Source organism: Acinonyx jubatus, chromosome D1, assembly GCF_027475565.1.
Source record: "Acinonyx jubatus isolate Ajub_Pintada_27869175 chromosome D1, VMU_Ajub_asm_v1.0, whole genome shotgun sequence".
In the NCBI taxonomy this organism is placed as follows: domain Eukaryota; kingdom Metazoa; phylum Chordata; class Mammalia; order Carnivora; family Felidae; genus Acinonyx; species Acinonyx jubatus.
The window spans coordinates 91,967,231-91,983,224 of NC_069390.1; the positions used below are offsets into that span (position 1 = coordinate 91,967,231).

Genomic DNA, 15,994 nt, shown 5'->3' on the forward strand with positions numbered 1-15,994 from the left:
CATTCACATATGTTTACATTTTTGGAGGTTTTCTCCCCTACATTTCTCCCAATTTTCAACCCGAGGAAGAATGATGACATTTGCATCTGAAGAGTATTCTCAGTGTTTTCTGCACGGTAGTCTTTACCTCCTTATTCCTCAAGCTGTAGATCAGGGGGTTCAGCATGGGGATCACCGTGGTGTAGAACACGGAGGCCACATTCTCCTTGGCCACAGAACTGGCCGTGGAGGGTTTTAAGTACATGAACGCTGTAGATCCATAGAACATTCCCACAGCTGCAAGGTGAGAGCTGCAGGTGCTGAAGGCTTTGGACCTTCCCTGTGTAGTGCTGATGTGGAGGATGCTGGAGAGGATGAAGATGTAGGAAACAAGGACTGTTAAGCTGGTGACTGTGATGTTGAATCCAGCCAAAAAGAACACTGTCATCTCAATATGATAGGTGCTAGAGCAGGAGAGCTTTATGAGAGGGAGGATGTCACAGAAGTAATGGCTGATGAGGAGCTCACAGTAGGACAGTTTTAACATCAGGCCAGTCTCTATTGTTGCACCAATAAATCCCATGGCATAGACCACAGACACCAGCAGGGAACACACTTGAGGAGACATGATGACATGGTAGAGCAACGGGCTGCAGATGGCGACATAGCGGTCATAGGCCATCACGGTCAACATGTAACACTCACCAATGACAAACACAAGGAAGAAGTAGAGCTGTGACATGCACCCCGCATAGGAGATGATGTTCTTCTCTGACACAAAGTTCACCAGCATTTTCGGGGTAATGACAGAGGAGTAGCAGAGATCCACAAGGGACAGATTGCTGAGGAAGTAGTACATGGGGGTGTGAAGCTGAGCATTGAGACAAATCAGCATGAACATGCCCAGGTTCCCTATGATGGTGACCAAGTAGATCCCAAGGAAGAGGAGGAAGAGAGGGAGCTGGAGCTCTGGCCGATTTGTCAATCCCCTGAGAATAAACTCGGTCACTGTAGAGTGATTTTCGGCAGCCATTCCCCTGTGATTGGGAGCCCTGTGGGGATGGGAGAGAAGAGCCCATGAAAGGCTATACATGAGTTTTTCTGATGAGGCTAGTCACCAGCATCCATCCTGAGTAATGGTCTTAATGCTTTCTGGGTTGTCTCCTTACTCAATGTCTTCTAGGATTCAAACAATTTTGCCATGGTTTAGAAGACACGAAAATGGCAAAAAAGGGGGTACCCCTAGAGTTTTTACCACTTTTATGTTCCTCAGGTACCGTGGTAATAATTACAAGTATGTTTTATTTATGGGTTTTGAGGTGAGTTTTGCCCCAGAAAGAGAATTTCGCTTGTCATTGATGAGATCACAAAATATTACCCATAAAATGAAAACATATTGCTAATTTATCTCAAATCCAGGTAATATGAGATGGTAAAGCTCTACCAATTACTGAGTGATGAAATTCAATCTCCACATTTGAGAAATAAATGGAGTTATTTTACCAATTCCTGTAGTTTAAAAAATAATAGAATACATGTGGAAATATTTTCCAAATATTTAGTTGCTGTATAAGTGTAGATTTTTGTTAAGCAGCTGGAATTTGTCCTAATTTGTCATTGAACTTGAGGTCTTAGGGTACTTAGTTCTGGTTACACACAATAATCACCTTGGGAGCTTTAAAAAATAATGATGTCAGGTTCCTACCTATACTAGTTCTGATTTATTGATCAGAATGCATTTTTTTATCATTGAGCTCTACCTTTTTGGGAAGGCAGCAAAGTTCAACTAAAGAAAGTAAAAAAAAAAAGTTTTTTTTAAAGTTTTGTGTTTATTGAAACTATAATAATTTGGGACTCTTAACGGTAGAGAGCAAAACAATTTGTGTGTAAGATGGACACTTTCCCTTCTCCCCTGTTTTGCATAGCCCTAAATCCTTTATCCTTGGTGGTCAGCCCATCCTTGGCCACCTCGTGTATCCTCTAAAATAATGTGTCTTATTGCTTCACCATGTTTCTATTTCTATGTTGTTGATTTCCAAATTACTACTTATTGTTTGTTTTTAGAGTCAACCTATGATTAATGCTGAGAAAATTTTTAGCTGATGGTAATTACATGTAGATGCCCAGGAGTTTTCTTGGAAGGAATCTTGGTATTCCTTCCAAGTCAAAATGGCAGTTTAAAGCTGGTCTGGAGAAGCAACTCCTGTCATGGGGTGTTGCATCATCTTGTGATGAGTTTTCTTCATTTCTCCTTTATATCCAATAAGAGAAAGCAGAGGAAAACATAATTTAAAAGAGAAGATAGTATTCTTCTTCTGATAACTTGTTTGCCAGAAGTAATTTGGTTGGCTCTGTTGAGTAATTATCAAGTGGTAAGTGTAAGCCCCTGGAAAATCACTTGCCTCACACTGGCTAAAATTTCCCAAGTTCTAAACAAGATTGATCAATAGATGAAATGATCTTAAAACAACTCTAATCCTTAGTTTTTATGATTTCAACTTATGGGTGAGTAAAAAAAAAGTTCTATGTGATTGAAGAAGATATCTATTTGTATATCTGTCTATTTATCTATGTTTTAAATCTGAAGAATTTCACAACATGGTCATAACGAATAGTTAAAAGTTAGCAAGTGGACTTGAATTTCCATACATGAAGGAAGAACTTCTACTTTGTGTTTCACCATAAACAATTAGAAAACCAGACAAGGGATATGAAACCATATTTTCCAGATAGCTGACAATAGGGAGCACTAAACTGATTCCTGAAAGGAGGGAAATAAACAGCATGAGCCAATGATTGTACCAGCTTATCTCCTGTAGGAATTTTCCATTCTATACTCCAGGTGGGGAAAATCCAGAAAGGATAAATATTGTCTTTTAAAAATATTTATTTATTTATTTATTTATTTATTTATTTATTTATTTATTTAGTAAGAGTGAGATAGTAAGACAGTGAATGTGGGGGGGGGGGCAAAGGGAGAGGGAGAATCTCCATCAGGCTCCATGCTCAGCACAGAGTCTGATATGGGGCTTGATCTCACAACTGTGAGATCATGACCTGAGTCAAAATTAAGAGTTGGACGCTTAACCAACTGAGCCACCAGAGTGCCCAAATATTGTAAAATCTAGGACAGAAACTAAATAATAAAAAAAGAGCTATAGCTAACAAGCCAATAGTGGAGATAAAATCAAATCATCAACAAAACTTCAATTATCCAAAAGAAGGCAAGAAGAAAAACAAATGGAATAAATGACAACTGAAAGAAGTAGAAAACCTATAGCAAGGATGAAAGATTTAAACTCAACCTAGTGAGGGGCGCCTGGGTGGCTCAGTCGGTTGAGCATCCGACTTCGGCTCAGGTCATGATCTCACGGTTCGTGAGTTCGAGCCCCGCACTGGGCTCTGTGCTGACAGCTCAGAGTCTGAAGCCTGCTTCAGATTCTGTGTCTTGCTCTCTCTCTGCCCCTCCCCTGCTCATGCTCTGTCTCTCTCTGTCTCAAAAATAAATAAAACATAAAAAAAAACTCAACCTAGTGATTGATAATTGAAATAAATGTTAATGGTTTAAATATACCAATTAAAGTGCAGAGATTGGATAAAGGGCATTACTCAATTGTATGCTTTCCCAAGAAATCGACTTAAAATATAAAGACAAAAACAGCTAAAACTAGAAGGATGGGAAAAGATGTACTGTGAAAACATCGATCAAAAGGAAGTTGGAGTGACTATATCAGCATTAAGCAAAGTAGACTTCAAAGGAAGGATTGTTACTAAAAATAAGGAGGAACATTTCACAATGATAAAGGAATCAATTCATAATACTCCTAAATAAATTCATGTATTAATAGTTTCAAAATACATGAGCCAAAACTGACAGAACTGAAAGGAAAAATAGACAAGTCCACTATTAGTTGGAGACTGCAATATTCCTCTTTCATTAATTGATAAAAGTAGTAGAAAAATTAATAAGGACATAGGAAATATCCACAAATTGACATTTTTAGAACACTTCACCAAGAAGTAGCAGAATATCTAATCTTTTAGGTGCACATGGAACATATTTTGAGATAAAAACTATTCCGGGGAATAAAACAAACCATCATACCTTTAAAAGGTTGAAATCGTAATGAGTATGTACCCTTCACCACAACAAATACAAACTATAAATAATCTACAGTAAGATATCTGGAAAATCTTTGAATATTCAAAAATTAAAAAGCCTGCTTCTAAATAACACACAGGCCAAAAAGAAGTCACACACTAAGTTACATGTGAACTGAATGAACATGAAGGCACAGTAATCAAAATTTTTAAATTCTGCCAAAAAAAAAATGTTAATAAGGAAACTTGGCATTAAATGATTATTTTAGAACAAAAGGGAATTCTAACATCAGTAATCTATGCTCCCACCTTAATAAACAACTAAAATGATTCAGAATGAAGAAAATCATGTAGATAAGCATGGAATTCAATGCAATAAGGAAACAGATAAACAGTAAAAAGAAATCAGTGAAACTAAAGCTGGTCTTTGAAAATAGGCAAGAGACAGAGAGATGGAATCACACAGCCTATAAAGGAGCAGAAATGAGATGAGGATACTATTATTGGACTCTCAGTGAAAATACTAGAAGATAAGATCGTACTGTCTCTAAGATAGAGGGGACCAGACACAGGAGAGAAGCAAAGGAAACTCTAGGTTGACAGCCATACGTCAGGTCTGGGGAGTGAGTCCAGAAAGGACAGAGGATAGAGGCCTCCAGGAGAGAAATGAAATTGGTAGACTGTCTCAAATATTTGGACATTTGGAATATTATATTAGGGAGTACTTGACAGATACTATGGAGCATCTGAAAATATACATTTTTTTAAATGTTTATTTATTTTTGAAGAGAGCAAGACAGAGCATGAGTGGGGGAGGGGCAGAGAGAGAGGGAGACACAGAAGCTGAAGCAGGCTCCAGCCTCTGAGCTGTCAGCACACAGCCCGATATAGGGCTTGAACTCATGAACCTTGAGATCATGACCTGAGCTGAAGTCAGACACTTAACCGACTGAGCCACCCAGGTGCCCCTGGAGCATCTGAAAATACAAAGGAGAGATACCTAGAATTGATCAATGATTACAATTCCTGGAAAAATTACAAGTAGTACAAATAAAGGAACAATGAAAAGTACAATATTTGGTTCTGCAGTGATGGTTCATTCTGCATGATAATAAAGTCTGCACTGCCAGAGTTCTAATACTGTTGACATTAAGCACTGAGAATAAATAATTGTATTATAACTGGGAGAATATGGAAAGGAATTGGGGTGGGGGAGCATAAGACAAATCTGCATCTAAATAGAAGTTATGCATTCAACAAATACTTATCAATAACTATTGAGTTAGGTCCTATTATAGACTATTAATAATGTCTAAAATATCATGAAATCCTCAAAGAGCACTGCAAGCATAATAAACAAACACACAGGTAAATACCCAAGGAAACAGATACAAGATTTGAAAGCTGTTTCCTCTGGACAGCAGAGCTGGGCTCAGGGATGCTTGGGGCAATAAGTGTTAGTTTTTATTATTGACCTTTGAGTAGCTTTTGAATTTTAAACTATATGCGTGCATTATTTTTAAAGATAAAAACTGATTAAGGTACTGTGTTCTCTTACATATTTTTTATTGGTGGTCTTAAAACAGATCATATTTTTATGTCAAGAAGCACAACTGTGTTCATATATATATTATTTTGAGAGAAAGAGAAAGCGTGAATGGTGGAGAGGGGTAGAGAGGGAGAGAAAGAGAGAGAGCATGTTGGGGGGGGGAAGAGAGATGGGGGAGGGAGAGAGAGAGAGAGAGAGAGAGAGAGAGAGAGAGAGAGAGAGAGAGAGAATCTCAAGCAGGCTCCATGCTCTGCACAGAGCCTGATGTGGGGCTCCATCCCACGACCCTGGGATCATGACCAGAGCCCGAAATCAAGAGTCTTAAGCTCAACAGACTGAGCCACCCAGGTGCCCTGAATGTTAAAATGTTATATTTGACATTTAATGTGGTAGTTAAAGGTGTAGACTCAGAAGTCAGACAGGACTGGGTTAAATCCCAACTCTGACTTTGACCATGTGATCTTAAGCAAGTTATGTAACCGTGTTACTTGTAAGCATTCTTGTCTGTAGACTGGGAATAATAACAATATGTGCCTCACAGTGCACAGTCCCTAGCATTGTAGCATTGCCTATAATAGGTGGTTAATATCTCTTAGTATTCATTAAAGCATCAGATTATAATATCAAACCATGGTCCTATTGTCTTCATAAAGATGAAATACACAAATAATGAAAGTGCTATCCAAGAGGCATGACCCAGAATGTATATAGGGTATGATATTTATAGACATTTTATCTCTGACATGCATTTCTAAGCTGAAAAAAAATTATATCCTTGCTAATTTAATTTCCTCCTCAAATAGTTACTGACATTTTTGTAAACCTTTTATTGTGTACACATTTCTTTCAGAGATTAGTCTCATACTATTCCTAAAAATCCTTAGGAGGATTGGGAATGTATTTAGAACAGGAATTATTATTCCCACTTTAGTAATAGGGAACCGAAGGGCTGAGATTTTAAGACTTCCTCAAAGTTCACAGAACTTACTAGTGGCGACTTGAAATTAAAAATGCATTCTGCTGTCTCTATATCTGTGCTTTTCCTTCTCCTCTGCTTTGTCGTCTTATAAGTCTGTGAAGCTATGGCTCTAGGCAATATTTTGGCCTCACAGTATTGGGGTTCACTCTTCATTTCTTAGTATGAGGAGAACACAGGAAAAGAAAAGAGGGATGCTACATTATATTATCTGTTCGCCAGGACAGGGGTCTGCAAGTTCAGCCAGATCCAGCCCACTGACTGTATTTGTTGGAAAGTTTCATTGGAACAAAGCCACGCCCATTCCTCTATGCCTTGTTGATGCTGTCTTCCTGTTTAAGTGGCACAGCAGAGTAGTGGCAACAGAGATCCTATGCACTGCACAGCCTAATATCTATACTATCTGGTCCTTTCTGGAAACGTTTGCCAATCCCTGCTCTAGGAAACTGATACTCAAGAAGTTGCACAATTTACCCAAGGTTATATACAATGGTAGAAAGTAGAACTGGTCTAGAACCCAGGATTTGTGACCATCCGTCTGTTGTCCTCCACCATGCCATGCTGTCTTTCTGTGGCACTTCACTTTACTTTTATATTTAAGTAAACTTAATTTAATACATTAAGGCCAAGAAGGGATATTATTGCTATATTACCAGAATCTCTTTTTAAATTACAAAATATACTTGCATTATAAGAAAGTAAACATACAGACAGGCAAAAATAATTATATTCCAACTACCAAGAATCTAAAATTGTAATGTGTATTCTACCAGATCTTTGTTATGCATGTATGCATTTATATACATAGGTATAAATATACATGCATTTTTAAACTCAAAGTTAGCATACCATACATTTTTTAAAAGATCTAATTGGCTTTATTAAATGATTCATGAATCAGGTAGCATCCCTTCTAGCAAGTAGAGTATATGTTGTTTTATAACCTGTTTTCTCATAGAACATTAAAAGACTTTAACCCACTTGATCAGCAATAGTAATAATATTGTGCTTGTTGTGATATTGAAGATAAGGAAGTCTGCATTATCATAAACTTTATATTTTAAATTACTGGCAGTGAGATAACTTCTTTGTCACTAATAACAGCAAGAATTTTGAACTGTGTTTTAATTTTTTAAAAAGAGATAAATTTCACTTAGATAATGACAATATAGCTAACATAGCTAAGCTATCTAACATATCCCCATCCATCGAATATGACTCTCCTAAAATGATAAGAAACAGAAAATCCACTTTAAATATATCAATACCAGGAATCAAAGTTGGGTATAAAACAGAATGTTGCTATGAGGCAGTGTTTGTTTTTGCCTCTTGATGAGAACACCTTCCAATTATATAGAAAACTGTGGGCAACAGAAATCTAAGTTTTATTCCCGTTATCTTCTAGCTAACATATACATGATCCACGAATTTCTTGACGTTAAAATCTTACCAGTAGTTTTATCAGGTGACCAGTTTTATCAGAAGCGCAGACTTGTTGCTAATGACAACACTCAGAATTACCTAGACAACTCTATTTCCTTTACAAGTGGGGAAAAAGCACTTTGAGAAGGGGGATATATGATTGGAAATAGTATATATATATATAAAAAGCTCTGCATTACAAATGCAAATTAATGGAAGATATTTTGTTCACATCTTACATAATTGCTTTAAAATTATAATTGAATGCCTTGGGGTGCCTGGGTGGCTGAGTCGGTTAAGTGTCTGACTTCGGCTCAGGTCATGATCTCACAGTTTGTGAGTATGAGCTCCACATCGGGCTTGGTGCTGACAGCTCAGAGCGTGGAGCCTGCTTTGGATTATGTGTCTCATTCTCTCTCTGCCCTCCCTCACTTGTGTTCTGTCTCTGTCTCTCAGAAATAAATACATGTAAAAAAAAATTAAAAAAAAATAATTGAATACCTGGCTTGATGAAAACGGCAACACTGTTGGGTGGAAATCTTAGGTGGCACTTTGTTTTCAGCAATTAAGAAGTATCAGAAAACAGAAAGGCACCAGATTTACATCTATTTCCAGTCAAAGGGGCCAACATATTCATAAAAATGGGTCACTGAGTTGGGGAGTGTTGGGTATATTTTTATATAGGCAGAACCTCTCCTGGGATATGGCCGCTCCAGAGACTTGGTCCTCATTGAAGGCAATTAGTCTTTGGGTTTACGCTTTGTACTATGACTGACATCTCCCACGTGTGTTAATTTTTCTTCTGTTGAGGGACTTATCCTGCAGCCTGGGAAGCTTGGTGCCAACTGTCAGCACTGGAACATTTTTAGTTTCATCCTCATCATCATCGTTATTACCATGACCACACTGATCATTACCATCAATATTATCCTCATCTTCACTAACATCATCACTTTTGTCCCTGTCACCACCAACATGGTCAGTATTTATCACTAATTTTTTGTCGTTGTGTACCATGAACTATATTTACATTTTTATTATAAAAAGCCTTTATTTCACATCTTTCTACACTGAACATTTCTCCAAAACCAAATTCACTGAATATGCTAAAAAAGAAACCTCTTTAATTTTAGTTAACTTTTTTTTATAAATTGAAACAGAAGGTTTCATTTTTTAAAAATAATTAAACTTATTTTGATTATTATATTTTATTTTTTCCCCAAATTTACTGAAGTATGATTGACAAGTAATTATACATATTTATGTTGTACAATATATTTTAGGTGTACAATATAAGTTGATATATGTTCATATTGTGAAAAGATCACTACAATCAAGCTGATTCACATATCTATTACCTCACATAGTTACCACTTTTGTTTTAGTGGTGATAACAGTTAAGATTTATTCTCTTAGTGGATTTCACATATGCAATATATTATTATTAACAATAGCCACCATGCTGTACATTAGATCCCCAGAACTTATTTATCTTATAATTGGCTCTTTGACCAATGTCTCCTCATTTCCCTCACCCCTCAGCTCCTGGAAACCACTATTCTTAGATGTACAAGCAAATAAATATTAAATGCTACTGATGTCTGTCCAATATTTTGGTTATTTAGACCTTTTTGTCTATCAGATTTCTTAGGAAGAGCTCATGGCAACAAGATCCCTAAGTTTTTATCAGTTAATGGCAATGTGTCTACAGCTTTTATATTTGAAGTTAGTTTGGCTATACATTAAACCATCCATGGTTCACATTTTAATTTTTTGAATATCTGAAATCTATTACTCTATTTTCTTCTGTAAAGCAATGTTTGACGACAGTATGATTTCTTTTTCCTTTATGAGTTAGTTGAGTCATTTTTTTTTTTAACTGGGTGCCCAAAAGCCCAAAAGTGTCATTTATTAAGATAGGGAATATAGGAAGAGAAAGTTTTTGAGGAAAGGTAGTGATATAACTTTTGAATGTGTTGAATTTTTGGTGTCTGTTGGGTGTTCAGATATGAATAGAAATACAAATTTGGAAGTCAACAGCAGAGGGTGATTTCAGTCATGGGAGTGGACAAGGTCTTTTGGAGAGCATAAATAGAATGCCAAGAGGAGATTGAGGATAGAACTGTGTGGAATATCAGTATTTAGCTCTTGAAGGAAAACTGAGAAGTGGCCAGAAGTTGAAGGAAAATTAGACAGGTGATGTATTTCAAAAGGGAAGTGTGATATAATAGAAAATATATATACTGCTCTCTGCCCCCAGTTCCTGGCACAGAACTCCTGACACCCTTGTAATTTCCTCTGTGATAGGAGTGTCCTTTGTCCCAATGAGGTATCTCTGGGTGGGCTCCTGAATAGTTCCTGGACGTGGGCTGGTCACCGGAAAGACTAAGCTATGATTAGAAACTTGGAATCTTCAGCCCTGTCCTCCATTCTCTTGAGAAGGGAAAAGGGCTGAAAATGGATATAATGATCAAACATGTGATGGAACCTCCAGGAAGTCCCCCCAAAGTACAGGGTTTGGAGAGCTTTTAGGGTAGTAAACACGAGGTAGTAAAAGAGCGCTGTGCCTGAACAGAGCATGGAAGCTTGGGGGCCCTTCCCACACACCTTGCCCTGAATCTCTTCCATCTGGATGTTCATCTGTATCCTTTAATAAACAGGTAAACTAAGTCAGTGTTTCCCTGAGCTCTGTGAGCCACTGTGGCAAATTAATCAAAGAGGATCTTTGGATCCTCTGATCTATATTCAGTTGCTCAGAAGTATAGGTGATAACCTGGGCTTGGGACTGGCATCTGAAGAATGTGTGTTGGGGGGGGTGGGGGCAGGGTCTGGAGCAGTTCTTGTGGGACAGAGCCGCTAACCTGTGGGATTTGACACTATCTCCCGGTAGATAGTGTCAGAATTGAGTTAAAATTGTGGGGCACCCAGCTGGTGTGGTGGAGACTTGCCTGTTCTTATGGGGAAACCACCACCACCCCCCACACACATTTGGTGACCAGAAATGTCAGAAGTGAAGTGTTCTGTGTGAATAGTAAAGGAGACTCATAGGAGAAAAACACACAGTAGGGAAGAACTGGGTTTTTCTCTGCATGGGAAGAAAAACACTGAGTTTTTCCATTACAGAAAGGAAAATGAATATTTCAAGACATTAGCTGCCATTGTGCTAAGTAAAATAAGATTCAAAAAGTATTCACTGAATTTAACAACATTTGGTTTCATCTAGTCCTTTTATAGAGGAGACATTTCCAGGAAAAGATAATTTAGTGACTTGTCCAAGAGTGTATGACCAGAGCCAGATCTTTAGACTTCTAAGCCTAGCTAGGGCTTTCTCCCAGGATACCACATTGCCTCTTGATTTCAGCTAGCTAGCAGAATGAAATTCCTGAAAGAAAAGTTTGTAAAATATTGGGGCACATCACTGAATGAGTATGTGGCTTTCCTTTCCAGAGAGGCCTTTAGAAATTGCAGACAGTCTTGGGGTGCCTGGGAGGCTCAGTAAGTGGAGCATCCGACTCTTGATTTCGGCTCAGGTCATGACAGGTTGTGGGCTCGAGCCCCATGTGAGCCTGCTTAGGAATCTGCCTCTCTCTCCCTCATCCCCTCTCCCCAACTCCAGCGCTCTCGCTCTCTCTCTTTCTCTCTCTCTCTCTCAAATAAAAACAAAAATGCAGACAGTCTTGTTAATGTTGCAAGATTACAGAGGAGTCCATGCAACAAGAGAACTTTGGTATATATATATTTTAAATGTTTATTTTTGAGAAGGGGGTGCAGAGAGAGGAGGACAGAGGATCTGAAGCAGGCTCTGCACTGACAAAACCATGAGATCATGACCTGAGCTGAAGTCAGATGCTTAACCGACTGAGCCAACCCAGTGCCCCAAGAACTTTGGTATATTACTTACTTTACATTGCTTGATTTCTTTGCACATGTAAGACATTTAATTTAATGTAATTTAATAAGTATTAGTAAATTAGGAAGGCTCTGTTACCTTAGAATAATCTGTTTCTACCCATCAAATTACATTTCTCCTTTCCACAAAATTACACTTGAAGGTTATTTTGGATTTATCCTTATTAACTCTGCCTATATTGTACTTTCTAGCACGTTGATTTGTTTTGTACCCTTTACACTCCTTGTAAATGATAGATTTTACAGTATTTGTGTATTATTTAACACAACTTTATTAAGTGGCACAACATTTCCTGGATTTAAGCCCCTTAAGAAAAAGAACTCTGTTTTGGAGAGTTTTAAGTTGCTTGGTACCTCTCAAGACTAGTCTTTGCAGCAACTTCGGCCCCTTAGCAAACTTTCCTTTCCCAGTGTCTGTAGGAAAGGGGGAAGTTTCTTCTACAAACACCACGGCCTTGTCACGCAGAAATCTTCTGGCATTGTTGTGTAGACAGCATTATCAACATATTAAAGGCTTCAAGCTTATTTTTAGTAAACCTAACTACGTGTGGTTTAAATGACTTTTTTTTGGTAGGGATAAAATGTCTCCTTATCAGAATCTCTGACCAATTATTTCAGATAGTAAAAAACTATCCCTGAAATTATGGGTTTGCTATTTGGATTTTCATTGCACTATCTTAACATGCAAGCCCATTACATCCAGCAAGTTTTTGAAAAGCATCTGTAATGTATTCATCACTCTGATAGATCATGAGTGTGTTAGTGTACCCAAAAGCTACAGGATTAAGGATTTTCCTTGAAGAAGCTTTTAATCTAGTTGGGGTTTTGGGAATATAATCTTGAAATAATGAATAGTGTAAGGCTGTATTAGACTAAGCACAGTCAGAGTAACATGGAAAAATAATGAGGAGACTTGCAAGACAATGACTTAATTCGAGATTGTTTTTCACTTCTTTTTTCCTTGCACCCTTGGTAACATTATTTACCCCTTACTCTTAAAATTTTCTCTACCTTGACCTCTGTGACATTTTATAAAGGCAACTAATGTTTACTAAATGAATATTCATGGGAGTATAATTCAATCTTCACAAATATCTGCAAGTTTGGTATTATCATTATGATTTTTAGATCAAGACACTGAGTATTAATTAGGTTAGGTAAGTACTCAAGTTCATCCAGGAAATAAGGAATACACTTGGGGTTTAATTCTAGGTTTGTTTTCTCCAGTTCTTGCTCTTAATTGCTATGCTTGCTGTTTTTTTGACATTTCTGTTGGTCAGTGTCCTTCTCCCCTTATTTATTGGCATTTTCACCAGGTTCACACTTTGCCCTTAACTATTCTGTCTTTAAACAGTACTCCCTGAAGCAGTGTTCCTATGTTTCCTCTATTCAATTTTTATCTTAATCTCTTATGTTAAATCTCTGATTTTCAATTTTCTTCTTCTTTCTGGTCGTTGTTTGGAAGTCCTGCCAGCATTTGATGATCTTGTCTAAAATCCAGCTCTTTACTCTTCCACCTCCTTATTTTCCCATTTCTATCATGGGCAGGGATTGGAAATTTAACCACATTTGATGTGTGCCTCTTCTCTGTTGTTCTTTCTCAAACCATTGAGATGTGAAATCCTGTTTGGTACTTCACCATAATATCATAATATGTGGCACTGTTTATCTTTTGCTGTTTATACAGCTTATGTAAAAGTTTTAAAGTTGATTCCCTGCCTCTGGTTTCTTTCTGTTCTAGCCCATTCTGAAATTACCTTCATCCAAGGATATAGTTATTACTATTACCATAGTAAATAACAAATTTTATTTATGTAATGAAACTCTAAAAATAATATACATATGTATCATTTAAATAATAATAAGCAGCTTTTTGTATCTTCTTTGTGCCAGAAGGTACATCTTTTACTCATGAAAATAACACTTTGAGTTGTGGTTCTTTTCCTCATTTTAAGATTAAAAATTAGAAACTTAAGGAAGGTTGAATTTCCAAGCTCACACAGCTACTTGGATGCAGAACTACGATTTATGCTGAAGCCCACCAGATTCCAAAGTTTATGCTCTGAAAACTTCTCATTTAACTGGTATATATTTCAGAGTGACAGAGAACATTACTAATAATTTGGGGGGGGGATAAGAGACATAAACTGGGACTGTCTTAGAGCAACCAGGACTTAGAATAACTTTATCAATTCTATTCTCTACTTTCTCACCATTGGTTATACTCAGATAAGTAATGAAGAGGTTGAGAGAACATCTACTTTTGGAGGAAGGGACATATGCTTATGTAGTCGATGAGCTCAGAGATGACCACAGGACAGTCTCTTGAAATATCCAGAAAAAAAAAATCCTATTGGGTACCCAGGAAAGGACCTTAACAGAGCATTGAAAAATAAAGACACAAATTTGAGAGCCATATATATGGTGGGATAGTGGAAGCCATGAAACAAATGAGTTCATCAAGAATTTAAGGAAGTAGGGGTTGCCTGGGTGGCTCAGTTGGTTAAGCGTCAGACTCTTGGTTTTGGCTCAGGTCATGATCTCACTATTTGTGAGTTTGAACCCCTTGTTGGGCTCTGTCCTGGCAGTGTGGAGCCTGCTTGGGATTCTCTCTCCCCCTCTCTCTGCCCCTCCTGCTCTTGTGCTGTCTCTGTTTCTCTCAAAATAAATAAGTAAACTTAAAAAAAGAATTTAAGGAAGTAGGGGTGCCTGGGTGGCTCAGTCGGTTAAGTGTCCAGCTTTGGTTCAGGTCATGATCTCATGGTTGGTGAGTTTGAGCCCTGCGTCGGACTCTGTGCTGACAGTGCAGAGCCTGCTTGAGATTCTCTCTCTGCCTCTCTCTCTCTGCCCCTCCTCTGTATGCTCTCTCTCTCTCTTTCAAAATAAATAAATAAACTTAAAAAATCAATTTAACAGTAACTATTAGACATATCATTACTGAAAGATGAATTTAATTCTGCTTTGTCAGAAGCTAATCAAAGCTACTTCATTCACGTGGGGTCCTCTCAGCTGCCACCTCTTCTCTCTGGACAGATTTGTGCTTCTTACTAAAGCTGGGAATCCTATGTTACATAGGGATTGGTTTGGGACCATCCTTGTGCAACTTTGATGATCTACTAGAAACCTGAGAGCCAGTGCACATGCATGAGACATATATGCAAGGGTATTTTAATGTATGTAAATCTTCACATGCTCCATAATGTTGCATTTATAATGTATAGTTTAAATTAGAAACAAATATAAGAAGGAAGCCATTTCAGAGATTCAAGTTTTTGAAAGGCAAAAGTACTATACAAGTGGAAAAGGCAAACAGCTTTTTCGTTCTCTGCTGTACTGGAACAAAGTCATCAGGTAACATGGCTTTAGAAAAGCTCTGTTGAAGATACATTTGGAAATGAGGTTGCCATGGCAACTGTCTCTGAGGCAACAAAATCCCCCTAGAGCTTTCAGAGAACCCCTAACTTCTTTGAACTTGGTTCTCAAGAAGAGCTTAATTTCATTTCAATATGAACTGCTTTTCTCTGTTTGTAACTTTTGCGCAATGGGATTGAGAACAAGGACTGGGACTCACTGGAGTTACTTTGGGATGTGTTAATTCTAAGTGTAAATCAAAAGATGTGTGTGCACACACTCACAAACGTACACAGGTATGTGCACAGCAGTTTTAGTAGAACTTTCCTGGAGGAAGAGGAACTTCTGCCTTTGTATTTTGACTTCATAACTTCCCTAACAGGACTTTTGTCATTAACCCAGGCCCCAAAACCTATTTAATCCATTGGCACACTGAAGCTCAAATTTCCCCAGATCAAGATTTCTTTCTTGGGTATGAAATCTGTCTTCCTTATTATTATAAGGGCCCCTGGTAAGGGGTGTTGAGCGCAAGTTGACACACAAAGCTTTATTAGTCTCTGTATGAGTGAAATCACTTCCCGAGAACTATTTTGACAATGTGTGCAGTAGTGGTAGTAGCCAGCAGTGGTGTCTGGAAACAAAATTGGGTGTTTTCAGTAAATACAGCAAGTACTTTGTGTTTGTTTAAGAAGGCCAGCAAGTTCCCT

The 15,994-nt window shown here is 37.8% G+C and overlaps 1 protein-coding gene across 1 annotated transcript; it reads right to left on the reverse strand.

Moving 5' to 3' along the window:
• Nucleotides 1-1,262, reverse strand: LOC113598041 (olfactory receptor 151). Its single transcript, XM_027055197.2, has one exon. It carries the CDS (start codon nt 1,070-1,072, stop codon nt 56-58), a length of 1,017 nt encoding a protein of 338 aa, XP_026910998.2. The 5' UTR covers nt 1,073-1,262; the 3' UTR covers nt 1-55.
• Nucleotides 1,263-15,994: the final 14,732 nt, after the last annotated feature.